At 43.7% G+C, this 26,310-nt stretch overlaps 1 protein-coding gene across 4 annotated transcripts in view; it reads left to right on the forward strand.

The window, feature by feature from the left end:
• trrap (transformation/transcription domain-associated protein) overlaps positions 1–26,310 on the forward strand; it is a 210,915-nt gene that overhangs the window by 117,240 nt on the left and 67,365 nt on the right. For all 4 annotated transcript variants that reach the window (XM_078240636.1, XM_078240635.1, XM_078240637.1 and 1 more), the window contains 11 exons: positions 329–528; positions 3,432–3,553; positions 5,913–6,126; positions 9,689–9,868; positions 12,024–12,170; positions 13,180–13,299; positions 15,741–16,028; positions 18,214–18,351; positions 19,349–19,461; positions 21,310–21,445; positions 25,838–26,029. In XM_078240636.1, coding sequence (XP_078096762.1) covers positions 329–528; positions 3,432–3,553; positions 5,913–6,126; positions 9,689–9,868; positions 12,024–12,170; positions 13,180–13,299; positions 15,741–16,028; positions 18,214–18,351; positions 19,349–19,461; positions 21,310–21,445; positions 25,838–26,029 — 1,850 coding nt within the window. The remainder of the gene's footprint in view (positions 1–328; positions 529–3,431; positions 3,554–5,912; positions 6,127–9,688; positions 9,869–12,023; positions 12,171–13,179; positions 13,300–15,740; positions 16,029–18,213; positions 18,352–19,348; positions 19,462–21,309; positions 21,446–25,837; positions 26,030–26,310) is intronic.

The following is a 26,310-nucleotide window of genomic DNA, read 5'->3' on the forward strand; positions in this document are numbered from 1 at the left end:
AATGGCCTACTTCTGTGCTGTAAACATTTACATGTTTCTATGATTTCCACGTCAATGGGGCAATTATCATGCCACTAGGTGGTGCTCAATGCAGAAGTCTTGTTTCCATTTAAATGTTTGAAAATATATGCATGCCTCTCTTTGAAGCATTATTTCTGGAATTATGAATTTCTGAAGTTAGAGCAGAGCACAAAAAATGTCAAATAGTTATTGTGCTCCGCAATTTAATGTGGTATCTGTCTCTCACTATGGTATCGTACCTTGGAGCCCACTGCACTGCCTTTTCTGAGCTGTTTTAACAAGAGTGAAATAAATGGCTCTTTTTCAGTCACCGTTGAGCTGGTCATGTTGAGTCTGGAGCTGGTGAAGACCCGTCTTGCTGTAATGAGCATGGAAATGAGGAAGAATTTCATCCAGGTCATCTTGACCTCTCTCATTGAGAAATCACCCGATGCTAAGATTCTAAGAGCTGTGGTGAAAATAGTGGAGGAGTGGGTGAAGAATAATTCTCCCATGGCAGTAAATCAGGTGAGAATGTTGGCCGGTAAATAGGCAAATACATAGTCAAAGTCATAGTCGATGTGATTGAGAACAAGAATTTCATATGTGATTTACAAAATACGTGCATCGTAAATCGTATAAATTGGAATTCAACTAAATGCTTGAATCTGTGTAGCATTTATTAATTCTTGTTAGTTGAATAATGTAAAACTCTTAAATAATAGCTAATAACAGCAAAATCTACTACGCAGTCAACTGGCCAGTTTTGGTCACCAATATTTTTTCTGTTAAGATTTTAATTTGTGTTTATTATATTTGTGTAGTTTTTCCACTGAACAGCCAAGGCAAACAGCACAATTACGTTCATTTATTCAAGTTGTACTAAAGCAGGTCTTGGGTCAGGCACAGGCTTGAAGTAAAACTTGGGTTATTTTTCCCAGTTTTCTCCCTTTTTTTTTGTTTGCAACGTGACATTCAGGGCACTGCCATCTTGAATAGGTGATTGATCTCAATGTGTGAGCCTAGAAGCCGGTCACCATTGAAGTAGAGCCCTATACTCTTCTCACCTTATTTTCCACAGGCACATGCTTTCTAGCCTGGATCCTTAGAAAACGATGAGAAGGAAACCGTCCCAAATCTGGAAAAGCTGAAACCAGCAAGGCCCCTGCTGCTAATCCAGGGCATCCGCATGACTCAGCACCATGTTGTGTGACTAATTTACAAACCATAATAGTCTAAGTGCAGAGTATCAATAGACTGTGTTATTCCCCACTTTCTCATCATTCCTGAACCAAGTATAAGTCAACACTGGTTCCATTGCTGTGCACATGGGAAATCAATGCAGGACTATTATCATTTGCAAATTAACTGTTACAACATATTTTGTACATTAATAGTGTAAACGGACTCTTTTCTGGCATGAATAATTAAATGGATAAGAGTAACATTTATGTTATTAAGTCATCATTTGCGACCCAAACATTGTCTTTTGGCAAAGTGATTCTGGTTTATCAAGATTTGATTTTTCCTCAATTATGCACAATGAAACTTATTCCCTTTAAACTAGAAATAATTTCAGACTTTGAGGGCGAGGGTGGTTTGGTGAGGGAGGAAAAGAGCCAATTAATCTGCATCACGTTGCTGACTCCTGCACTGCACTAGAAATAACAAGCATTTATATAATGCCTTTAAGGTAGTAAAAGCAGTTAATTGGTTGGATTGGAGAAAAGTAGGCAGTGGGACGGATAATGAGCCATCGTGGAAAGTGTTAGGAAAGGAAGCTGAAAGCTTGGCCGTAAAGAGAGATTTTGAGCAAGGTTTTGTCAGAGAAGGATAGGGAGAAGAGTTTGGAATGGACGTGTCAGAGCCCTATACTCTCCTCGCCTTATTTCCTGCAGGCACATGCTTTCTAGCCTGGATCCTTATAGGTGTAGGAAAGGACGGAAGGGGAACTGCACAAAGGTCCAGCGCCAGAGGAAGTGGGAGAGAATGTTAGGTTGCAGAAAATTACCACGGTAGAGATAGGCGAAGTGGAGGGAAACCTTCGATTTGTTGCATTAGTGCACAGTGGGTCATCAAGGGCGGGAGTGTTGGCACTTGATGCAGATCAGAATCTGGGCAGCTGTTTTGAATGTTGGAGTCCCTGGTGAATGAAAGGCCGATAAGGGGGACGCTGGAGAAGTTAATGTCTAGAGATGACAAAGGGATATAAAGGGTTTTAATGATGCCAATGGTAAGGACAGAGCCTGGTGATTTTGTGGAGGTGGCTGCATACGGTCTTGGTGATGGGCGAGATGTAGATTTTGAAGTGCAACGCTGTCCAGGTCAAATCTGTGCACTTGCATTTTTAAAAGTTTTTAACATCAGTTAACTTTTTCAGGTGAATAAAGAGCTAATGTTGGTATTCACAAGGGTACAGAAGAGATTTACCAGAAAGGTTCCGGGGAAGAGAAGAATTGATCAAGGGGGTCCAAAATTGAGGGCACTGGAAAGAGTAGATAGGCAGGAACCATTCTCACTGACAGAAGGATCAAGAACTGAGGTCACCGAATGAAGGTGATTGGCAAACAGAAGCAACAGCGAGATGGGGAAAATCTTTAAGCAGCAAATGGTTAGGATTTGTCAAGAGAGAGACTTTCAAGAGAGAATTGGATAATCTGAAGAGAAAAATCTTGCAGGGCTGGGGAGTGGGACAAAGTGAGTTGCTCTTGAAGAGAGCTGGACATGAATGGACTCCTTCCATCCTCTGATTCTATGAACATTAAACTATCTCCAAATGGTACTTAGCTGTTGCTTATTTTAAAAATAGTCATTTTGCAATAGGCTGCAGTTAGAACACCCGGTCAAAGCTGAAGTGAGGTGCTGCTGCCTCTTGGTGGCACACTGGTGTCTTTCGTCGGTTGTGCAGATTAACTGAGAGCTTTCTGATCCACCTGACTGCTGAATCATAGGAGCATTGGAAACCACTTCACATTAATGCAATGCTCTGCTTATTAAATTCAGGGCTCTCTGTTAAGTGGTTTAGAACAGTGGGTGTAGTTATTTCCTTATGAACTTAATGCTTATCAATTTCCTTTCTCAAATTATATTCCTATGCCTGCCATTCCCCATCCCAGGTGAAGTAATGCACGGTCGCAGACCTTCAGCTGGTGCTGAATATCAGCTGAGAGCAAGTTTTTTTTTGGTAATCAATGCCAGATTTGAATTCTGGTTCAGCGGTGACCTGCTCTGTTGCGGAGGTCGTTATGTTTGACACCGGTTAATGTTATGGTGCCCTCCTGCCTGTCTCTGGCTTGTTTGCGGTGATATGTTTATTACCAGTGCTGTTTCTCCAGGTCAAGCATTTGGATTCTGCTTTTCGGCGGGGTGGTGGGGGGGGGGTGTTGCGAAGAACAAGACAAACAGATAAATCATTTCTCTATTTTGTGCAGACGCCTACGCTGAGAGAGAAGTCCATTTTGCTGGTTAAAATGATGACCTACATTGAAAAACGCTTTCCAGATGACCTTGAATTAAATGCCCAGTTCTTGGACCTCGTTAACTATGTCTATAGGTAATTGTAGTAATTAATCAAAAATTACATTTCATTAGTTTGCACACTTCTGACTTTGCACCGTACTCTCGAGAGGCCAGTGCAATTTATATTCCATTTGAAAATGCAATATGACTTGGTTTTTGTCTGTATTTTAATTTGTGTTAAACACCAGCATAGTTTGCAGATCAGATGCAGCTATTTTTATTCAACCCAAGGTTAACTGTCTGAGCCAGCATCTAGCACACAGCTTTATAGAACCAACCACTTTTACATTTCCTTTCTAACTAGACCTGGCTGTGGAGGGAATGTAGATTTATTTTTCAGTCCACCTTGAATCATCTTGAAAAGGAAGCTCATTTTATTAATGATATTTCACTGTTCAAAGTGTACAACCTCGCAGCATGTTTGCAGGTACATTGTGCAGCATTTTGTTTTATATGCTGATGAACATGGAGACCAGGAGGAGGATCTGTTAACTAAAATATTCCCATACCTCTTAGATGATGCACTTAATGACCTGAAATACTGTTAAAAATGATTTGACTTTGAAATCTTTTTAAATCCCACGTTTCCCATGTTATCAGGCATTTTATCTTGGTAAGGAAGCAAAAGAATGAATTAAAGGATAGGTTCGAGGCACAAGAGTGAGAATAGTGTGCAGATAAATTCCAAGCGGGGCAAAGCTACACATTTTTGAGTTCATTGATTACAAATCCTACCCCCCCCCCCAAACCCTCTCCATCCACCTCTCTTCCCTCCTTTCTCCCGCCTCTCTCCCACCTCCACCTCCTACCCTCTCTGTTTGCCCCCCCACACTCACCCACCCACTCACCTCACTTTCCTCCTTGCTCTCGCTCACTCTTCTGCACCGCTGTCTCTGACCTTACTCTCAGCATCCGTCGACCTGGTCCCCATCCTGTCATCCATTTCCTCCCTGACCTCACTACCTTCGATCCATCCCTCTCTCCTGCCTCATTCCTGTTGTTCCCTCTTCTCTGAGCTTCTGTACTCCTCTTCCTCATTTTCTTTTTGGTTCGGATTTTTGACCATTCTGTGCTCACTTTTTTACTGAATTAGTTGGCGCTCTGTCTTTGTTCGCTTCATGTGTCTTCATTGCTTTATCGATATGTGTTTGTATTCCATATGTCGCTTAGTCTCCAGTAGTGTTTTGCTGATATTTCTACAGGTTGCTCCTTCTAAGCAATGACCCTCCTCCTAACTGCTGCTTTCAATGATCTGATTATCAGTTTCCTTGTGTTTGTTCTTATTGAGGAAGAATTAGTTGATGCAATGAAAGCATCAACTAATTTTAGCAAAAAACAAACAAAACTGTGTAATTAATTTGTATTGTCACTCCAGTCCTCAAAACAGGCTGAATGTAAAGAGCATCTCAATGAAAATACTGACCTTGGAAGAGGTTGCAGCACAGATTCAGCAGAATGACAGGGCTTAATGGGTTGAAGTAGGAAGGCAGATTGTGCATTCTTGGCTTGTGTTAACGTTTTAAAATTTATTTATTAGTGTCACAAGTAGGCTTACATTAACGCTGCAATGAAGTTACTGTGAAAATCCCATTAGTCGCCACATTCCAGAGCCTGTTTGGGTACACTGAGGGAGAATTTAGCATGGCCAATGCTCCTAACCAGCATATCATTTGCACTGCAGGAGGAAACCGGAGCACCCGGAGGAAACCCACGTAGACATGGGGAGAACGTGCAAACTCTGCACAGACAGTGACCCAAGCCGGGGATCGAACCCTGGTGCTGTGAGGCAGTGCTAACCCCGTGCCACCGTGTTGCCCTATTGGGTTTAGGGGGGGTGATCTAAATGAGGACATCAAAATGAGAAAAGACTTCAATTTGCTGGATACAGAGAGACTATTTCCTCTGTGGGGGAATCCAGAACAAATTAAAGCCAGCCTATTTAGGAGTGAAATTGGGAAGGAAATTTACATCTGCAGTATGGTGTAGGTTGTGAGTGATGGGGGTCAGTTAAACTTTTCAAAGTTGAGATTGATCAAGTTTTATCAAATAGAGGTATCTAGGAATATGGAATAAAGATGGGGAAAGGGGGTAGAGATGCAGCAGCAACGATCTGATTGATCAGTCTCAACGGGGTCCCTATGCTATAGAAATAGGCACCTTTTCTCCATAGAGAATCAGATATTTAAAAGGTAAGTGGGTCTATGGGGAAAGAACAGGGAAACAGGACCCTTTGCTGAAAGAGCTGGAATGGGTTTGATGGGCCGATTGACGATCTCCTGTGCTAATTAAAATGCTATTTAACTGACACAGATTGATGGATCTATATTACTCTTTGGCTGGTCTCAATTACTCATCACGCGTCGGTTAACTGGTGTAATTTTGTGGCTCAACAGGGATGAAAACCTCTCGGGCAGTGAGCTTACTGCGAAGCTGGAACCGGCATTCTTGGCGGGATTGCGGTGCTGCCAGCCCCACATTCGGGCCAAATTCTTTGAAGTTTTCGATAACTCCATGAGGCGCCGGGTGTACGATCGGCTACTCTACATTACCTGTTCCCAAAACTGGGAGGCCATGGGTAGCCATTTCTGGATCAAGCAGTGCATAGAGGTGAGGAGAGAGTGGCTGTTATGCTGCCTGTTGTTTTCACAGTAAGAGTTTTAACAACAACACAGATCTAAAGTGGGGGTGTTTGAATTGCACCAAGTAATTTAGAAACGTGGAATACTGCAGGGCAGGAGACGGACACTGAACACCTACTGAGAAATTGAATTAAATCCATTCTTCTTTCAGACTCGAGAAATTCAGAAAACGAGATTTGTGTTTAGTTATTTGCCAAGTTAAAACCGGGGAGCCTGTCGCACATGACTACGGGCAGTTTGGTGACTAAATGAGGAGCAAAATAAAAAGTCGCCAAGGTGTCCAGTCCAATTTCTTAACATGAAAATGAAATAAACCCTTTTAACAAATGACTACAGTACAAAGCTCTTTAGATGTTTTTGAGTTTTTGTTTTCTCGTGTAGGGTCTCTGGAACTCCACGAAGTTGGAGAAATGACCTGATGTATTTCATAAAAATGTAAGAGACCTGTAAAATGCAGCAGGTCCCCTGACTTCCCAGAGCCTCAGGGCATGCACACCAAAACAAACTCTCTTTGTGCAAAGCTTACAACCTCCCAGAGCATTAAAGCTGGTGCCCAGTCTCTGTTGTTTTTTAGTACTGAGTAAATTGTTACCCTTCAGACCTCTGGTTATAATCAGCACCTTTTGCTACAACACTGTTACCAGCTGACTTTGCAATCCATGCATTGCTTCAAAATATAACACCAATGATTCCAGTGTGGTCAGATTTTGAATTGTAGATTACGTAGACGATGCAATATAGGAACAGCCAGCTTGCACAACATCTGGTCTGTGTTGCTTCTTTTGTGCTCCATGTGAGCCTGCTCCCACTTGACTTCATTTAATCCAGGGGTGGGGGGACTTTCTGATCCTCCAGCCAGATCTGGATATGGAAATGATAACGAGGTTGGGGGTGGGTGGGGGGTGGAAACCATAAATGCTCAATAAATGAACGATTATAGTAAAACTAAATTTGTACAGCATTCTGATCATTATACAATCGTAACGGTGCATTACATACAAAATAATCGGATTATCCTCCCTTTCACGCCCTCTTGGCTTAATGTGGACAATGCAGTTGAAGATCCCTCTTTGCAATGGCATCAAAGACTGGGGTTGCTCCTTTTCTCCACACATACAGCCTGACCTGCTGTGTACTTGCAACATTTTATGTCTTTATTTCAGATTTCCCATGCCCGCTGCACTTTGTTTTCGCCCTGCCAATATAAATGATGCTTAATTGTGATCTACAGTACAGTGTTTCAAGGCGCACCAAGGGAAAATTTGTTTTTTTTGTTAGAAAATGTAGAGAGATCAAACGGCATCTCTGAAGCAGTCACCACGTCTTGTTGGGAGTAAAGATCCTCTCCCTAACTCTGATTCCTAGAGTTGGAATTTAGTAACGTGCAGAATGTTTTTATAAAAAGAGGTGCTCCCAAGTGTATCCGTAATCTGTTCCACACATGTTAGGGGAACATTCTTAATTTTCAATTTTGTCAAAACACAAACCCTAACCTAATATCACACTTGCATTCTCCTTTATCCTTCTAAAAATCTAAACCTGAGCTGCATCTCTGAAGGAAGAGAAGATGCTTTTTCAATGTCATTTTTGAAAGTGCATAGACAACTAATCACTGACATGTCCATCTCAATGTTAAACTGAGATGGTTTGTGGAGTCTTTTAGTCACACATTCCTTGGGATTGGCAGCAGGTAGCAACATTCATGCTTCAATATCTCGATCTCTTGTCCACCAGCAGAATTCTAGATTAGATTTTTGCTGGGTTTGTAGATCCGCTACCCTCAGTTAACTTAAATCTGTTTCCTCTGGCGACTGACCCTTCTGCCACCAGAAACAGTTTCTCCTTATTTATCAATCACCTTCATGATTTTGAACGTCTCTATTCCTAGAAATATTTTTAAGGCAAAATTATAGAATCCCTACAGCGCAGAAATATTTTTAAGGCAAAATTATAGAATCCCTACAGCGCAGAAGGAGTCCATTCGGCCCATCGAGTCTGCATCGACTCTCCAAAGGAGCATGTTACCAGGCCCTCCCAACCCCTGTAACCCCACGCATTTACCCCGCTAGTCCTCCTAACCTACACATCTTGAACACTAGGGGGTAATTTAGCATGACCAATCCACCTAATCTGCACATCTTTGGTTTGCAAGGTTAATTAATAAATTATAAATATATAACTATTTTAGTGGGCAGTCTTCAGTGATACCATGCCAATGCAGACCTGAATGACCTTAGCAAGGATCAGACCCTTCACTGAGGGAATGAGAGAAATGGGGAGAGAAAACTATATTAAGAATGATCTTTTCATAAAGAACATTAAAACCCAAGTGTAATATAATTTGAAGTTTTGTATATACATGCAAAAACAAATTGAAACTGCAGTTATTTAATAAGTAATCTTATGTTGGTTAGCTCAGTTGGCTTGTTAGCTGGTTTGTGATGCTGAGTTGTGCCAACAGCATGAGTTCAATTCCCATATCAGCTAAGGTTATTCATGCAGGTCCTGCCTTCTCAACCTTGTCCCTCGCCCGAGATGTGGTGATCCTCTGCTGAACTATGGGTTTCAGGACGGCACAGTGATTAGCACTGCTGCCTCACCGTGCCAGGGGCATGGATTCACTTCCGGCTTTGGGATACTGTCGGTGTGAAGTTTGCACGTTCTCCCCGTGTCTGCATGGGTTTCCTCCGGGTGCTCCGGTTTCCTCCCACACTCCAAAGATGTGCAAGTTAGATTGATTGGCCATGCTAAATTGCCCCTTAGTGTCAGGGAGACTAGCAGGTTAAATATATGGGGTTACAGAGATAGGGCCAGGGTGGGATTGTCGGTGCAGGCTCGATGGGCTGAATGGCCTCCTGCAGTGTAGGGATTCTATGATTCTACCTCCACCACCACAAAGCACCCCAGTTATATCTCTCTCTCTATTCTAATGACATTGACACTAGTATTACTCCCTGATAGTAAAAATGTCCATCTGGGCCACTGAGTCTGCAAGGTGAGTGCCAACAAGGTATTAGACCTTCATAGCTGAATCCAGTTCTGGTACACGCTTTCTGGTGGAGGTTACCCACATGCTTTGTATGAGTCAGTTCTGCACTGGGAGTGCACCTGTCCAAAGAACTTCAGGACAAGTGGTTTCTATTAGAATGATCAAAGTGTGTTGAGATTCTGACCTACAAAAGTCCAATTAAATGGTTTGTTCCTATTTATCTTTGCCCAATTAACATGGAGAAATGAGTGAATTGGGGAGAGATGAATTAATATCACTGCAGGCGGTCTTTAACCCTGGGATCCAGTCATTTCAGCTGAGTGTGTTATTTAGGCCTTACACTGTTGGGCTCATTAACTTCACTAAGTGAGTTCCCCCATTGATGTCAACAGTATGTTTACAATTTTAAAATGTGTGTCTTTTCCGTGGAAGAATTAGTAATGATTTGTTGGCCTAAAATATTTTCTTGCTGAGCCCTGCACATGCAAAGTATTTGATTGTTGCACTTTGCTTGGTTTTTTCTATTTCCCTTTTTCGCCAGCTGCTACTCGCGGTGTGTGAAAAAAATACAACCATTGGCACCAACTGCCAAGGTGCCATGCTGCCATCCATCACCAATGTTATCAATCTGGCTGACAGCCACGACCGTGCAGCCTTCGCCATGGTGACGCATGTGAAACAAGAGCCCAGGGAGCGGGAGAACAGTGAGAGCAAGGAGGAGGTGATTTGCTTCTCATGTTTAATTTTGTGTCGGCCTGCATAGGCCAACGAAATTTGGTAAACGACTACATGCGAGTTGCAATACGATGGTCCTTTCTGTGCTCGTTGCCGCTAAGATGAACGTTGCGTTCCATTTACAGTGCTGAATCAGGCCATTCGGTCCAACCGTTTCATGCTCCACATGAACTTCCTGCCACCCCTCTTCATCCTGCCCTACCAGAATATCCTTTGATTACTCATGGGCTTGTCACTCTTTACACTTTTTACCTCAATCAATCGTGTAGCGAGTAGCACACTCCCATCCCTCTGTCTCCAGATAAGAAATTTCTCCTGAATTCCATATTGCGTTTATTAGTAACTAAGTTATGTTTTGGCCCCTGGATCTGATGTTGCCTGCAAGTGGCTGATATAGATGGGGGTTGACACATACAGGCCAGACCAGTTGCTCGTCAAATAAGGCAAAGTGGCATGAAGATCAAATTTGGAGTCTGGCTGTGACTAAGCACATCAAATCTGGTGTACCTTACAAAGTACATTGAACCCTGGGTTTAGTCACCACAATTCCTGTTAATTATGTGAGAAAAATCTGATTTGCCTTCAGGCCCAGTACTGTTCTTCATGTAAGGCTTTTCTCAGTGAAATGATGAGCTTGAGACCCACGTGGCTGGGAAGTCGCAGGGAAGATTTTGCTTTTGACAGAGAACCTGTGCTATTTTGAGAGTGTGCAATCAAAGGAACCTTGGCGGGCCAATTTGGGAAAGGGTACTGCAGAGGGGTAATTGTCCATTTGAGATACAAGTACGCCCTATAGAATAGTGTACCCTTTTGTATCTGGCAGATTAACAAAATACAACAAGGTATTCAATTATTTTTTAAACACTGTTGCACAGCATGTCTCAGCAATCTTGACACGTCTGCACACACAGCAGCACGGAGGAATCCAGATACAGGTCCAGATTCAGACTTGGAAGAGAGGTTGTTGCAAAACGTAATGCATTTAATTTGAACAATGCCTGAGCACCATGTTTGGGCAGTTGCTGTTCTTCTTTTGTTTGCCACATAACTGGAGTAACACATGAAGCAGTGCCATTTACCCAGTTTTTTTCCACAGTTACATGCTGGGTGCATAACACGTAGTGCTTTCCCTTAATTTATGCGATTAGTCCACTCCGTGCTTTGACTGTTCCTTAACAGGTGCAACAGTTCACCAAGGGACCAGCTGGGCTGCATTCAATTATTTGCAGATAACTTTTGAATAAGAAAATACCGTGGCCATGAATGTTGTAAAACCTGCATGTTGAAACCAAGCACCTCCTGCTGCCTCGAGGTTTTGAATTGAGTTCAGGAGTGTTGCTGGGCTGCTAGATTACATGAATTACATGATTACGTGGGGCGGCAAGGTAGCACACTGGTTAGCACTGCTGCTTCACAGCTCCAGGCTCCCGGGTTCGATTCCTGGCTCGGGTCACTGTCTGTGTGGAGTTTGCACATTCTCCTCGTGTCTGCGTGGGTTTCCTCCGGGTGCTCCGGTTTCCTCCCACAGTCCAAAGATGTGCGGGTTAGGTTGATTGGCCAGGTTAAAAAAATTGCCCCTTAGAGTCCTGGGATGCGTAGGTTAGAGGGATTAGCGGGTAAAATATGTGGGGGTAGGGCCTGGGTGGGATTGTGGTCGGTGCAGACTCGATGGGCCGAATGGCCTCCTTCTGCACTGTAGGGTTTCTATGATTTCTATGAATAGGTTGCCCCACTGCCTACCACAAACAGCAAGAACTTGCTGTAACGTAGTAAAACATCCCAAGATGCTCCATGGGTACATTGGCCCACTTTAGATGTCAGGAGAGGTGGCCAAAAGCTTGGACAAAGAGTAAAGTTTTTGGGAAGGAATTCCAGAGATTGGGGCACAAGCAACTGAAGCCAGCAGTGGAGAAAGGAAATTGGGGATTCGCAGGAATCTCTCTCTCTCCACCAGCACCCCCCAACCCCAGCCTCTTCTTCCCCAACTTTGTCGATCTAAGATTTGGGCAGTCGTCGTTTTGACTTGTATGAAAATGTTAGCAGTGCTGTCTGGTAGTAAGTAATAAGAAGAGTAATGTTTTTGCCCCTCTGTCGATGCAATGAGAATGAATGTATTGTTCATGTTCTTTAAACTTGCTTAGGATGTGGAGATTGATATTGAGCTGGCACCAGGTGATCAGAGCAGTACCCCGAAAACCAAGGAACAGTCTGAGAAAGATGCCGGGAACCAGTTGCACATGCTGACAAACAGGCATGATAAGTTTCTGGATTCTCTCAGAGAAGTGAAGGTGAATATAATGAAGTTTAATTCATACATAGTGTACTCAGTTGCCTATTTTAAGTTTATTATGTTCAGTCTTGTTATTAAATGTACGGTTTGATTTACAGTTGAGTATAGTCTTTCCTTTTATACGCACAGTTTAAGTAAGCAAACTACCAGGGGAGATGCCTAAAGCCTATACTGAGAAAACAGATAATTCATCTTTCTGAATCTGTGGGCTAATATTGATCAAATTCCCCAAATCCTTACGGTTCTCTGCTTCGACACATCTCTGCATTGCAGTACTTAAGCACTTGGAATCAATCTTAAATGTCTAAAAGAGTGGTGAAAACTGATTCAGTACTAACCTTCAAAAGGGAGTTGGAAGAATACATGAAAGGGAGAAATTTGTAGGGCTCTGGGGAAAGAGTGGGTTGGACTGGGACTAATTAAATAGCTCTTTTTAAAGATCTGGCACAGGCACAATGGGCAGAATGGCCTCCTTCTGTGCCGCAGAATTCTATGATACTAACAAAGGGGTCAGTTACCAACCCTACTTGCGTTGAGCAGATAAAATGTGATATTGTTTAAATATGCCAGCTTACACTGTGATATTTGAGAGGAGCACTTAATTAAATTGGTGCAGATGGCCTGCTTATGCAAATAAATGCTATTAATGGTAATGAATGATGCATTGGTCGCTTTTGCTGAAGCAGTCCCACTCTGTTACATAGTCCTTATTGTGTCATTTTACCTAGCCAAGGTTGATGGGTAAATCACAGTTTAGATTTTATTTATGTGCCTGGTTTGCTGCACTTAATACTTGTTTTTTTGTGTGTGCTTTGCATTTTAATGAAAAGCATTTAATCAAGCAACACCTTTGTGGAAAAGTTAGAGCAGCAATTTTAATTGAGAAAGCCCTTTAATGAAGATGCTGCTGCAGAATTATTTAGTATGTTGCTGCTTTTTAACCAGGTGGGGTGGGGGTGAGCTTTTATTTTCCGCTGTATTCTGAACTTGTTTTCTCTCCCGTTTAGACTGGGGCACTGCTGAGTGCATATGTCCAGTTGTGTCACATTAGCACAGCACTGGCTGAGAAAACCTGGATCCAGCTCTTTCCCAGACTCTGGAAGATATTGTCTGATAGACAACAGCATGTGAGTGCTCGGAGATGGACATTCAGTCCCGATTCGCTTCCATTTTATTATTTCATGGTCATCCGATTAATATAATTTCTCTATTTTAGCGGGCATTATCTTTACGTCCGTGCAGGAAAGTCCCAGAAACTGCCCTCAGAAAAATGTCCTGCTGAAATGTTTCTTTGTGATGTTGTTTGAGGGATAAACAGTAGCGAGGACATTGGGGAGACCTTCCCTGTTCATCCAAATAGCACCACGGGATTCTTTATATCCACCTGGGAGGTCAGGCAGGGCCTTGGTTTAATGTCTCATCTGAGAGACAATATCTTAAGAGTGCAACACTCCCTTAGTATTGTACTGGAGAAGCAAGCCGAATTGTGTGTTCAAGAACCTGGAGGTCTGAGAGCGCTACCCACTGAACCAGGACTGATATAGATTAAGTAGAATTCAACTCTTTCTAGTCATTTAGGGGCACAGTGGTTAGCACTGTTTCCTCACAGCACCAGGGACCCGAGTTCCGTTCCGGCCTTGGGTGACTGTGTGGAGTTTTCACATTCTCCCTGTTTCCTCCGGACGCTCCAGTTTCCCCTCTCAGTCCAAAGATGTGCAGGTTAGGTGAATTGGCTATGGCAGACCTGCCCCTTAGTGTCTGAGAGATTGGCAGGGCAAGTACTTTGGGTTACGAGGATAGGGCCTGGGTGGGATTGTTGTTGGTGCAGGCTGGATGGGCCAAATGGCCTCTTCCTGCACTGTCGGGATTCTATGATTTGAGGGGTCCAGAACAAGAGAATATAGGATTACACTTAAAATGGAGCCCAAGAAAACCCTTTTTACAGAGATAGTTGTAAGGCCGTGGAATACATTCATCGAGTTGGTGATTGATGCAGAAACCGTATTTTGACATTTAAGACTAAGTTATATAGAGGATTGAATGGAATGGGGGGAATTAAGGGAATTTGGATCAGGGCAGGCACGTGTTATTAAGACTACCGCTCATGCGGAGGTAAAAAATGGACTGGTTAGGCTGAACAGCCTCTTTCTCCATTGTAATTTCTTCGTACTATCCGGCAATGTCCATTAACTGAAGATGTGACCTGTATCCGGCACGAAATGCAAGTTATTTTTTCCAAAGGCCGCCAAATCAGAAGCCCTAACACAAAATCATGTTTTAAACTGGCTGTGATGCATAATGGCGTTGTCTTTTCAAATAAAAACTCAAGTGCGAGAGATATTTCAAAGAATTATTTCAACTGAGGCTGTTAGCCTGGAAGGTGTTTTATCATCATTCCCCAAAGTAGTCAGTGAAGTGCTGGCATCACTTGCAAATTCACACCTTATTGATTTTGAGGGCCATTTCTCTAGAACTGAAGCTTCTCTCCCTCACCCTCTCTTGATGTTGAATTTGAAAAGGGGTTTTATATAGAACGCTTGACTGTAGAACTTTTTCAAAAGTGTGGCTCGCTGCTGAAAAATATTTGTATTTGAAGCCATACCTACTGCTGTGTTTTCAGACTGAGGGGAGTTTGTTGGAAGGACACATGCAAGAAAATCATTCCCGATGCAAAATTATGACCTTGGAGGTGCGGAAACATGCAAAGCGTTTTCACAGTTCTCTCTCACCACGTGTGGCCAGCAGTAAAGAAATGCCTGATAGCGGAATATAGAGGGGTCATCCCACGGTCTTGCTGGTATCATGATTATAATACTGGATGAGCGACCTGGAGTCTGAGAGTTCAAACTCCACCACGACCTGTTGTGAAATTCAATTCAACAAATTCGAGAAAAATGCTCGTGAATAATGTCCTACAGCACTAACCAGTTTGCTAATATCCTTCGGGGAAGGCAGAGCTGCCATCCACACCCGGTTTGGCCAGCATGTCTAGCCCCGCATTGCATAGAGTTTGCAGCGCAGCAGCAGACCATTCGGCCCAACTGCTCTCTGCCAGCGCTTTTATGTTCCACGCAAACTTCCTCCCACCTCTCTTTACCGTCATTCATTAACGTGGTTGACCCCAATACCTGAGTAAACCAAACTGAAGGCCATGTGAGTGGCATCTTACTGAAATTTGACTGCGTGCATCTATCATAGTGAATAATGTAAAACTTACGCCATGCTTATAATCCAACTACTGGGGCAGCACTTGCTGAAATGCAAATGATGTGATTTTATTTCTATTTTGATTTGATTTATTATTGTCAATGTACAGTGAAAAGTATTGTTTCTTGCGCGCTATACAGACAAAGCATACCTTTCATAGAGAAGGAAAGGAGAGAGTGCAGAATGTAGCGTTCCAGTCATAGCCAGGGTGTAGAGAAAGATCAGCTTAGTGCGAGGTAGGTCCATTCAAAAGTCTGGTGGCCGCAGGGAAGAAGCTGTTCTAACTTTTTTTTGTTTTGGAGATACAGACGTGTCAAGAGACCCTTTTCTTCTGAGCCGCTGTTCTGTTCTTGGTTCACAGGCTCTGGCAGGAGAGATCAGCCCTTTCCTCTGCAGTGGAAGCCATCAGGTGCAGCGAGACTGCCAGCCAAGTGCTCTGAACTGTTTTGTCGAAGCGATGTCCCAGTGCGTCCCTCACATTTCCATCAGGCCCTGTGTGCTGAAGTATCTGGGCAAGACGCACAACCTCTGGTTTCGATCCACGCTGATGCTTGAGCACCAGGCTTTTGAAAAGGGCCTGAGCCTTCAGATTAAACCGCGCCAGACATCTGAGTTCTACGAGCAGGAAAGCATCACCCCACCCCCGCAAGTAAGTGATTCCTTTTGATGCAACCAGGGCTCGAATTTCTGTAACGCCTTCAAAGCAGCTAAAAGTCCCAAAGGGGCGAGGAGAGTTATCAGACTAAAATTGACATCGAGCCATGTTAGGGCTGGTAACTATAAAAGGTAGGTTTTTTTTAAAAAGGGTAGGTTTTAAGGAGAGGTTTAGCAGGCAAATCCAACGCCGTACTTCAGTTGTGAGAATAGTTTGGAGAGGTTGGGACTGTTCTCCTTGGAGAGAAGGCGAGGCGGAGGATAAAAGCAAATGACCGTGGATGCTGGAATTTGAAACCAAGAGAGAAAACGCTGGAAAATCTCAGCAGGTCTGGCGGCATCTGTAAGGAGAGAAAAGAGGTGACGTTTTGACAAAGGGTCACCTGGACTCGAAACGTCAGCTCTTTTCTCCTCTTGGAGATGCTGCCAGACCTGCTGAGATTTTCCAGCGTTTTCTCAGAAAAACGAAGAGGAGATGTGATAGAGATGTTCAAATTTGTGAGGGGGCTGGTCAGTCTAGATAGGGAGAAACTGTGTGTCTCTTCCCCACCCCCCCTCTCCCATTCCTCCCCGTCCCTGTAAAAGGATCAAGAATGAGAGGGCACAGGGTGAAAGTAATTTGCATATGTGATGTGAGAAGGAAAACTTTTTCACACAGTGAGTGGTTCGGGTCTGGAATGCACTGACTGGAAGTGTGGTGGTGGCAGGTTCAGTCGAGGCAGTCAAGAGGACATTGCGTGATCGTTTGAATAGGAACAATGCACAAGGGTACGGGGGAAATACAGGGGAGTGGCACTGAGTCATGATGCTTGTTTAGAGAACTAGTGCAGGAACAGTAGGCCGAATGGCCTCCTTTCAGCACCGTAATAATTCTGTGATTCAATAGGATTGAGGCAGCTGACTGGTTAACTGCCAGTGGTAGAGCAATTAAAATTAGGGATCGGCAAGAGACTAGGAATTGGAGGAGCATTGAGCCCTCTGAATGTTGTGGGGCTGGAAGAGGTTAGAGAGCTGGAGAGGATTTGAAAATGAAGGTGAGAATTTAAAAATCAAAGAATTGCTGGGATGGGAGCCAGTGTATTACGATGAGAACAGCAGGGGAGATGGGTAAACGAGCAATATATTTCATTAAGAATTTAATCCACAGATTGGCTTGAGCTGTGTCAGCAAGGGTACACATCAAGAGCTGCACCAAGTTTAATGGCTCCCTATGTATGAATGACCTACTGACCCTCCAGTACTTAACTAACGAAGACTGGTGGGATGAAATCCTGCATTTAATCAGTGCTACACTGGACTGTAATTGAGTGTAAAGAAGAGACATTTGTTCTGTGCTGCAGCAGTCTCCTCATTACTGGAACAAAAGTTAGCAATTTTTAAAGAAAATGTAAGTGAACTTGCTTAAATTTCAGCGTTGGAAATGGAAGGATTCCCTGTACCTCTGGAGGGAATATTCAGGGCTAAAAACAGGGCTGTGTCTTGTTCCATTGTTCCCCCCTCCTGTTGTTTGGTGTCAGTGCCAAGTGCATTTTATTTGATGCTTGACAAAATCTTGAATAGTCTATTTGGTGTGGCATGCCTGATATTACAGGACGTTTATGGTGATCTGGAAGGGGGGGATGCCATCTGTGCCCTGGTGCACTTAACTCCATTGTGCCTTCTAACTTCCTCTGTGCCAATCCCATTGTTTTTGTTACTGACTGATGTAATAGTCAAAGGTCCACCCCTGCCCATTTTTTTGCCAGTCACATTCTGTTACCCAGTTTACTTCTTTATCTCCTGATCTCATTATCATCTTTCTGAAGTCCTCTCTGTTCCGGTGCTACATGATTCAGTGCAATTCTAAAAATGTATTGTGTCGGTGTTAGCATTTTGCCCATGTCCAACCCAACTCGTGTGTGTGTGTGTGTGTGTGTTGGTGTGTGTTGGTGTGTTGGTGTGTGTTGGTGTGTTGGTGTGTGTTGGTGTGTTGGTGTGTGTGTGTTGGTGTGTGTGTGTTGGTGTGTGTGTGTTGGTGTGTGTGTGTTGGTGTGTGTGTGTTGGTGTGTGTGTGTGTGTGTTGGTGTGTGTGTGTGTGTGTTGGTGTGTGTGTGTGTGTGTTGGTGTGTGTGTGTGTTGGTGTTGCATGAAAATACATATTTTTTAAACTGACACAGAATTGCTTTAACTCTCTCTTGCAGGAAATTTTAGATTCGCTGGCCGAATTGTACTCTCTACTGCAGGAGGAGGATATGTGGGCTGGCCTTTGGCAAAAACGCTGCAAGTTTCCTGAGACTGCAACAGCAATAGCCTACGAGCAACATGGTTTCTTTGAGCAGGTACGACTGCTGCACACCTGAAGAGTCTTGGGATTCATTCTGTATCAGGCACTTCAGTTTAGACGTCTGCTTTCATTTCACTGTGAATGCTTCCTAAACTCTGCCTGAATGTGTGCTAATGACCTTATTAGCTATTCTGATTTGGGTTGCAATCTTGTCGCAGCAAATTTGGGGGATTGTTCATGGTTAAGAAATACTAGTCGTGGAAGTTTGACAATCAGTGGATATGTCTGGTGTTCACCAAGCGTCACAATTGGGAATCCTTGACTTGTTTTTCCATAATAGAAACATAGAAGATAGAATCATAGAATCCCTACAGTGCAGAAGCAGGCCGCTCGGGCCATCGAGTCTGCACCGACAACAATCCCAACCAGGCCCTATTCCTGTAACCTCTTATATTTACCCTGCTAATCCCCCTGACACTAAGGGTCAATTTAGCATGGCCATTCGACCTAACCCGCGCATCTTTGGACTGTGGGAGGAAACCCATGCAGACACGGGGAGAACATGCAAACTCCACATAGACAGTGACCCAAGCCGGGAATCGAACTCGGGTTCCTGGCACTGAGGCAGCAGTGCTAACCACTGTGCCACCATGCTGCCCCTAAGGGGGGAGCAGGAGGAGGCCATTCAGCCCATTGAGTCTAACTGTGTGCGAACATGAGCAGAACTGATTGTGGCTAATAGATCTTCACATTTAATGTTTTATGCACTTTATCATAAAGTGGGGAGGAGCCAGGTAAGGAGGTGGGGAAGAAAGAAATAGAAAGATATGCAGATAGTGAGGTGAAGTTTGGGTGGGGGGAAATGCACTTGTGGCATCGTCCAGTTGGGCCAACTGGCCTGTCTCTGTGCTGTAAAATTCGGGGTGATAGCTACAGCGGAGAAAAGCAACTTGCAAATCAAATCAGGCAATGCTGCGCCTGTTGTTTTACTGTAATTTTAATGTTGATTTGCTACTATGGTCCCTGTAACCAAGTATGTGTTTCCGTGAAAGGCGCAAGAAACCTATGAGAAAGCCATGGATAAAGCCAGAAAAGAGAATGAAAGAAATAATGCATCACCTGGCATATTTCCAGAGTATCAGCTGTGGGAGGACCACTGGAATTGGTAGGTACATCGGCAGCTCCCGAGCTGGCATGGAGTTTTTAAACAGCAGCACTGGCTAATTCAAATTGCTTCACATACTCTAAAACATATGTTCCTCTCCTCCCTTGGCTCAGGGATGCTCTGTCTGGACATGTGATGTATTTTGACCATGCAGCCCTGATGTCATGCTCTAAACCATTACAACGCCCTACTTGGACCTCAGCTGGAGAATTGTGTCTAATTCTTGGCACGGTTACTGTGTAGGTTGACCAGGATGATGCCGGAGATGAAGCTTCACTTTGGTTCTGTAGAGGGGTTGGAGAAGCTGGGATTGCAGTTTGCGAGGTTATGGGGAAAATGCTGGGATGTGAGACTAGTTTGGGCAGTTCATCGTCACGCGAATGAGAGCCTTGAATGTGAGGCTCTCCCAGTGCTGGAGGAAAATTTTTCACCACCATTATTGAAGCTAGTCAGTCCCATTGTGTGAAGCACCTAAACAGCAAGTGTTGCATGGCACAGCTTTAGTATCATGTGAGAAATTGTAATTCTGGTCTTTTTCCATTGTTAAAGGCATTGTTTAAATTCAAGTTGTTAAAGTAGTAGCCCAGTAATCTTGAATTCTGTTTCTTTGTAGGTTATCCGTAGAATCCTTCCAGTAGAGAAGGAGGCCATTGGCCCATCGAGTCTGTACCGACCAGAATCCCACCCAGGCCCTATCCCCATAACCCCACACTTTATCCTGCTAATCCCCCTGACACTAAGGGGCAATTTAGCATGGCCCAATCCACCTAACCTGCACATCTTTGGACTGTGGGAGGAAACTGGAGTACCCGGAGGAAACCCACACAGCCACGGGGCGAATGTGCAAACTCCACACAGACAGTGACCCAAGCTGGGAATTGAACCTGGGACCCTGACGCTGTGAGGCAGCAGCGCTAACCACTGTGCCGCCCGTGCCCATGATGTGCTGAAGTTCTGTCAATAAAATGTACTCGTCATTGAAAATAGCGAGGTGAAGGTTGTTAACAATGCTGGTTGGCATTTGACATGTTCAGTGGGTACTGAGGTTTTAAGCAAGAACCTGGACCCTTGCGTCGCAGCCCACAGTTAGCACCTGTAACTGACCCATATGTTGAGCTGTCAGCTGACAGTCTTCATTGCATTTTCCTGTCTTGTTTTCGACTGGGCGAACGTTTGAAAGGAAAAGAGCCCCACACTAAAGTGAATCAAACCACACACCGCACTTTCCCCTTTCCATGGTGTTATCAGTAGCAGGTCATCAGAGTTATCGCTGTCGGGAGTGGGGTGGAACCTCTGTCCTTTTGGAGCCAGGGCCGCTGATGCTTACGAGTGGTTTAGGGATTGTGCTTTCAATTCTGTTCCTCTTAAATCTATGGTCTGGATCAGAGCTTTAGAATGGTTGATGCAGTTTCTGGTGCAGGAGGGCTGGAGAGTGGCAGGCTCTAGGAGTGTTCCACGCAATAACTACACTTTACACTTGGTCCTCAAGCACAAGGTAGCTCCTAAATGGAGAATTACTCTCTTCCAAGAAGTAGGATTTGCTGCAGCAGCAACTTCTCTTTGGAAGGGGAAAGTAATAGATCTACGCGTGGCGATCTGGAATTGCACAAACGCTTCAATAATGAGCACCAAAGATTTCAATTCGTGGTTCAAAATATGCAATATTTAATGAATATTTCATGGAAAAGATGTTGAATGCATGCATGTTCATGGAGCCAAACGAGTATGAGAACCTGCTGCTTATTAAATGAATATTTAATGAAAAAGATGTTGAGTGCATGCATGTTCATGGAGCCAAACGAGTATGAGAACCTGCTTATTAATTTTATTCTGTTCTATAATCAACAGCTGCTCGAAGGAACTGAACCAGTGGGAGGCACTGACTGAGTACGGCCAGTCCAAAGGTCATGTTAATCCCTACCTAGTTCTGGAGTGTGCTTGGAGAGTGTCAAACTGGGCTGCAATGAAAGAAGCACTGGTGCAGGTAAGCAACTTTTGAGGTAAATGCATCAGATTATATTCTTAAAAAATCATTTGTGTTTGACATTACTTACTCATTAGAATATCTAGGTTAATTATTCCCCTGCTCTGCATTCAACGACTGTACCTCAATAGTAGATGGAGAGTTCCACAGTAACTATGTGAATAGGCCATGTGCTTCTTTACGTATGTGGTAAACCACTGTTAAGCTTATTGCCTGTGTGTGTGTGACATGCCTGGGCATGCCCCTGCCGGCCCTGCCTGAGACTCCTCTCCCCCCCCCCCCCCCCCCCCCGGTCCAGGTATAAAGGTGACTGCTCCCAACCCCCCTGCCTCAGTCGCCGGACCAGTTCATCAGCATGAGTGTGCTCCAAGTCTTTTGTGAATAAAAGCCTATTTGTTCTTGCATACAAACTAGTCTTTGCTTGATAGTGCATCAACGTAATCTTAGATTGTGTGTTGGTGCTGAACACTATTTTTATATTAAATAATGCTTTGGGTGTTTTGGTGGGGAATTATATAATAGTCTGTGAAATTTGGAATTTCATAATCCCATTGTTGGCATTGATTCCGTTGTGAGTCCTTTATATTATTTCTTAATCTGAATACTAGGGATGGACAATAAATGCTGGCCAGCCAGGAATGCCCATGTCCCACAAATGAATAAAAAATATTCAACATTTCCTATTTGTAACTATTGTGAGCATGTGAAAAGATGCTGCTGCTCCCTGACCTCAGCCTTTGTTTAAGAGGCCCAATTGTTTCTGTCAACTTGCATATAAATGTTCAGGACTTAAAAGCTGCACATTCCCACAGAGTGAGAGCCTTGTATGCTATGGCGTTTCAAGTGCTCATCTAAATGCTTTGTGTATTATGATTCTTATGTGGCAGTACAGTTTTGCACTGTGGGCACTCAACTGAGTTTTTTTAAAGAAAGAAAAAATGTCTGACAGAGGGCGCCTGTACAGTGACTGGTCTAACCATCTGGGTGCCTGTACAGTGACTGGTCTAACCATCTGGGTGCCTGTACAGTGACTGGTCTAACTGTCAGGATGCCTGTATAATGACTGGTCTAACCGTCCAGGTGCCTGTACAGTGACTGGTCTAACCGTCCGGGGTGCCTGTACAGCAACTGGTCTAACCGTCCAGGTGCCTGTACAGTGACTGGTCTAACTGTCAGGATGCCGGTATAGTGACTGGTCTAATCGTCCGGGTGCCTGTACAGCGACTGGTCTAATCATCCAGGTGCCTGTACAGTGACTGGTCTCACCGTCCGGGGTGCCTGTACAGTGACTGGTCTAACTGTCGGGATGCCTGTATAGTGACTGGTCTAACCGTCCGGGTACCTGTACAGTGACTGGTCTCACCGTCCGGGGTGCCTGTACAGTGACTGGTCTCACCGTCTGGGGTGCCTGTACAGCGACTGATCTAACCGTCCGGGGTGCCTGTACAGTGGCTGGCCTAACCAACTTCACTGTGTGAAGAAAGACTGACTCCATGCTGACTGTATTCTGGCGATTGGCTTGATTTGGATTGAAAAGCTGGCCATGACAGCAGCTGCAGTCTCGAGCCCATTTTCTTCCATTTCTTAGCAGTGAGCGCAGATATTCCACCTTCAGCAATCTCTCTCTGAACTGCTGAATAGTCAATGTTATGCTGTCAGGTTGTTTTTCTCCCATGAAACGTGGAAATATACAGTCCTAAAGGAGAATTTTGTTCCCAGATGCCCTGTTCCTCATCCGACAATTGATTACATTTAGTTTTGCTTTGTTGTGTTTATGGATCAGCTGCTGAATAATTACATGAGCATCTGCTTGTTACTAATTTGTCGCTTATGACAAGGTGCCAGCATCTGAGGGAAAAAAAGCACAGTTCCTGGAAGAAAACATTTTTTACGACTTTTGAAGAGGAGCAGCAGCTGATCAATTTTTAAAAAAAATTTATTTATTCATGGGATGTAGACATTGCTGATGAGGCTGGCTTTTATTGCTGTTTCCCCACAGCCTTTGCATTGTGCATCAGTGACGTTTAACAAAAGAGTATGTGGCACAGAACGTACTGCGATTGTTAATGAGATGCTAAGCAGCAAAAGTCCACAATATTAACACAGGCTTCTTGTAAATATGTATTTTCTGTTGTTAATTTTCATTACTAAAAAGTTCAGAGCAAGAGTAAGAAGTTTTTTTCGCAAAATTGCCTACTGTTTGTTCCGCCTCTTCGGAATCAGATCCACTAGTTCTTGGCGGGGAGGGGGTTTCCATTTCATTAGCCCTTACCCGTGACAGCTGGCTTGTTGTATTGTAATTGGTGAGAAGTGACGCTTGATAACTAGGTGTGTTGCTAAAATCGTCCTGAAGATGTTCTGATATTCTGGGTTTTTTTCTGCTGTTCTGCCCTATTCCAAAAGCTTTCAGGGCATCTCACTGTCCCCGGTAATGTGCTGTACAAAGTCTTGTGTGGGAGCTGTGGTGTTTGGTTTTAAGGAGAGCTTGTACTGCTGCAGTGGAAAGTCTCCATTATTCGATTTTTCCAAAGCCATGATTAAAAAGCCTCTTTATGTATCTGCGGACCAGGAGTGCTCCAAAACCCCTTTGTTCTGTTCAACTAAGTCAGCCCAATCGAAAGACTAAAGTCTGTTCCTTTGTGCTCTTATTCAGAACCATGTTACTGTGGATTTCCCTCTTTGCTTTTTGAAATATATTGGGGGTAATTTTCACCGTGTACTCCTTGTGGAAATTCCATGGGATCGGATGGAATGCTGGTTTGATATCCTGCGTAATATTATTCTCCATTACTGCAACCAATTTTCCATTACTCTCTGAGATCTGTGTGAAGAATTACTTTCTGACATCGCCTCTGAACAGCCTGGCTCTAATTTTATGGTTAAACCCCCTTGTTATGGACTCCCTCACCGGTGGAAATCATTTCTATCCTCCTTATCAAATCCTTTAATCAAATCCTTCAAATTTTAAATGCCGCAATTAGATCATCCCTTAATCTATACACAATGGAATACACAACTAGTAAATGCAATCTGTCCGCAAAATTTAACGTTTTCCATTGCTGGATCATTCTGGTTCATTTCCACTGCACCCACTCCAAGGTCATGTCCTTCCTTAAGTGCAGTACCCAGAAGTAAACATAGTACTCAAGATGCAGGCTCACCAGTGCTTTTTATGACTGGCGCGTAACTTTCTACCCCTTTGGTATGCTGTTGCACTGAGGCAGCAGAGCACATCAGGAACTACAGTAAATATCAATCTAGGGAGTAATGGGACCATTTGTGAAAACTGCAACACTAAAATATTTCCGTAGAATAATTTTGCTTTCAAGGTATTACATCTGTACAAACACATCTGCCCATTTGTCATTGCTTACATTATGTATTGTGTGCCTGGAGCCTGGAAGTCTAATGCTCCTGAGAATGTTGTAGCTTCCCCTGTGGGTTCTAAATTTAGCCCTTTGCGAATCTCTGCTCCCATGCATTTCACCCTCTCCAGTTATGTAATTTAAACACTTCTCATGCAGAAAAATGCCTTAACCCCCATGGTATCTGATTATAATCTGTTTTTAATCATTTACATTCCAGTGCGCTAGGTGGAGAAGGAACATTTGAAGCATTGCCTTGTAGGACTGGCCGCTGCATATTAACCATTTGTGTGGGCGTTCCTGTTGATCTTTTCCCTTTGTTCAGTTCATTGTTGAGATCTGTTGTCAGCCATTCAGCCCATCATGCCAGTATCGACTCGAGGAAGGCCATCAATTCTTTTCTTTGCAGTATATTTCCAGTTTCCTTTTTAAATTTGATATTAAATCTGCTACCGCCATCCTTTCAGGTAGTGTATTCCAACTCGCTGAATGAAAAATATATTCTTGTCCCCTTTTGGCAATTATCTTAAATCTGTGCTCCTGTTTATTAACCCTTCTACCAGTGGAAGCAATTTCTCTCCTATCAAACTCTCTCCTAATTTTGACGGGTCTTGAGAGAGTACAGTATATACAGTACACTTGATGATCAACACTTCTTTGAGTGAAAGAAGTTTGGATTAGATTAGTGAGGTCAGCCATGATCGAATGGCGGAGCAGACACGATGGGCCGAATGGCCTATTTCTGCTCCTATATCTTATGAGGTGTAGTCATGCGTGCTACTGAAGTCTGGGGGCTTGTGTAATAGCTCAAAAGCAACTTAAAGGGCTGTGATTTTCCTTGACAACGTGAGACCATGAATGATGTACAATATAGTCCAAAACATTTCCCTCCCAATTAAGGTTTCAGTTTACACCAGGGCCTATGTTCCTGAAGCATGCCACGTGCTCTTTTAGATCCCTACTGTGCACAACCAAGAGAGGTAAATGTTGTGCTGAACTCTGAGCAATATGTTTCAATGTTATTTAGGTGGAGCTGAGTTGCCCAAAGGAGATGGCTTGGAAGGTTAACATGTACCGAGGTTACTTGGCAATTTGTCACCCTGAGGAACAGCAGCTGAACTTCATCGAGCGACTGGTGGAGATGGCCAGCAGCCTCGCAATCCGGGAATGGCGGAGACTCCCGCACATTGTGTCACATGTCCACACGCCATTGCTTCAGGTGAGTGTGCCAGATTGACAGCACATGGCTCTGGGGGATTACAGCAATGTGTCAGACTTGCAAATCCCTGAATATGTGTGAAAACTTTTGTTCCTGTCGGAAATCGGGCTTAACCTTTGCAGATGAACCAGGAATTAACAAATTAATGTATCTTGTTTAGGAGTTGAGTCTTCAAATTAGAAAGCAGTGACTGGTCTGACAGATTGGAGCATGATGATTATAGAAAGATAGATCTACCTTGCCTTTAACTTGACAGATTTAACACTTAATGTTGCTTGTCT

The sequence above is a fragment of the Mustelus asterias genome, chromosome 23 (genome assembly GCF_964213995.1).
Source record: "Mustelus asterias chromosome 23, sMusAst1.hap1.1, whole genome shotgun sequence".
NCBI classification, from domain to species: domain Eukaryota; kingdom Metazoa; phylum Chordata; class Chondrichthyes; order Carcharhiniformes; family Triakidae; genus Mustelus; species Mustelus asterias.